At 47.0% G+C, this 1908-nt stretch overlaps 1 protein-coding gene across 1 annotated transcript in view; it reads right to left on the reverse strand.

The window, feature by feature from the left end:
* The window catches only part of LOC109396921 (deleted in malignant brain tumors 1 protein), a 147298-nt gene that overhangs the window by 53953 nt on the left and 91437 nt on the right, over positions 1-1908 (reverse strand). Inside the window, exons 31-32 of the mRNA XM_019669164.1 lie at positions 1405-1493; positions 324-641 (exon numbers count right to left, since the gene is read on the reverse strand). Of these exons, the coding sequence (XP_019524709.1) occupies positions 324-641; positions 1405-1493 (407 nt within the window). The remainder of the gene's footprint in view (positions 1-323; positions 642-1404; positions 1494-1908) is intronic.

Consider the following 1908-nt stretch of genomic DNA (forward strand, 5'->3'; position numbering starts at 1 on the left):
CTTCTGCTTTTTTTTTTTTTCACAAAAGTGTAAGAATTTGAATTTTTATGCCAAAGACTCTGATGTGGCTGAATTCAAGCTCAGCCTGAATTTTCAAACTAAACAGGCCACTTCTGAGCCTGGATCCAGCCTATGAGCCTTACGTAGCAATCTTTGCAGCCAAGGGGATGGTCAGGCTGATGCATACCTTTGAAAGGAGGTCGGCAACACCGGCTGGCTGCCTGATCCACTGACATTCCTAGATTGGGCTGTGGTGTGTGTGGGCAGGTGAGAAGTGAGGGAATAGGAGTCCTCCAAATGAGCGCTGACAGCGAGCCCCTCACCTGTGCAGACAACGCTAGCGTCCTCCAGGTGCCCGCAGTTGTGCCCGGCCTCGTCCTCACGCACACACTGCCCCAGGTGGCTCTCACGCCCCGTACACTGCACGTCGCCCAGCATGATCTTCCCTGAGCCTGCCCCGAAGTGGGCCCCTGTGGGGGCTGCCACAGCCTGGCCACATTGCAGCTGTTGGCACACGACGGTGGCCTCGGTCAGGTCCCAGAGGTCATCACACACGGTCCACCATGTGCCCTGGATGAGAACCTCCACGCGGCCTGAGCACCTCCCCGTGCCATTCATCAGTCTCACAGCCATCCAGGCTCCTGGGAAGCACAAGGAGAAGGTACCTGGGGACCAGCCTTCCTGTCTCTGGAAGGTTTCCTTCATCCTTTAAATCCCTAAGTGATCACATCCCCACTTACAAACATGCAAGTTCATGAGTGCTCACACACCCACACGTTAGGAATAGCCAAAATAATCTTCAATTTCAAGTCCCTTCAACGAGACTTTATTATATCCCCCCTTCCAAAATATGGACCTCGCTTTAAGAAATTTCCAGAATTTCTAAGTACTCTTTACAAGACCATTTTATCCTTACGTGATTCCCCTGCCATGGACAGAGATAGAAATAGGAGATGTCTAATGAGACAGGCAGCGAGGCTACCCACACGCAGATCATAGCTAAACAGACCCCCTCGCCATCCAGAACTACATTAGTCTTGGAGCAGCTTGGTCCCTTTGGCCCCATAAGTGTCTCCTTATGTCTTTACTATGTAAAAGAGATGGAGGGCAGGAACTAATACTTATTGTTTGTGAGTTAAGTGCCAGAGCCTCAGAGAAGCACTAACTTAAACACTTCTCTCTTAATCTTTACAACAACCCCATGTGGTGGGGGATGGGTTCCCATTTTACAGATGAAGAAACTGAGACTCTGAAGGTGAAGGGAATTGCTCTAAGTTCCAGAACTTGTAAGTGGGCTATGTCCCACTTTAACTGTGCCTGTTGTTCCCCTCCATCTTGGAGAAATGCCTCTCCCCACACTATCTGTCCATCAGCTCTTCATTTCTCAGGCACTGCTTCCCATACCTGCAGGTGGAGGTGTCCAGGCCTCAGAGGCTGTGGTCAGTGAAGGCTCTGAGAAGCCGTCAGCTAGAAGGAACAACAAAGCGAGGTCACTATTAGTCAGTAGGGTAGAAAGAATAAAGTAGACACACTGCTGGAAGGGCTCATTTTCAGATCCTCTGAAGCCTTTTGTTTTCTTTTGATTCATCTAAGTTAGTCACCATCATCCCCATCAATCTTGTTTGTTTAAACCATCAAGATTGTTTAACATTTTATTCATCTATTATATGTTCGTGGTAAACTTATCCTAGAATCCTTGGCTTGGTAGAAGTAAATCTTTACAAAATAGAAGACAAATTTAAGAACATCGTATTTAAGAAAACCTAAAGGCAATAAAAGCAGCCTCTATTAATGCTGCGTGCATTCATTAAAAATATTTATTGAATGCAAAGAAAATGAGGCAGGTTGCCTGCATTTAAAAGGCTTATAACTCAGTCAGAAGCTAGAATAAGAATACAAGTACTGCAG

Source organism: Hipposideros armiger, unplaced genomic scaffold (assembly GCF_001890085.2).
Source record: "Hipposideros armiger isolate ML-2016 unplaced genomic scaffold, ASM189008v1 scaffold_549, whole genome shotgun sequence".
NCBI lineage: Eukaryota > Metazoa > Chordata > Mammalia > Chiroptera > Hipposideridae > Hipposideros > Hipposideros armiger.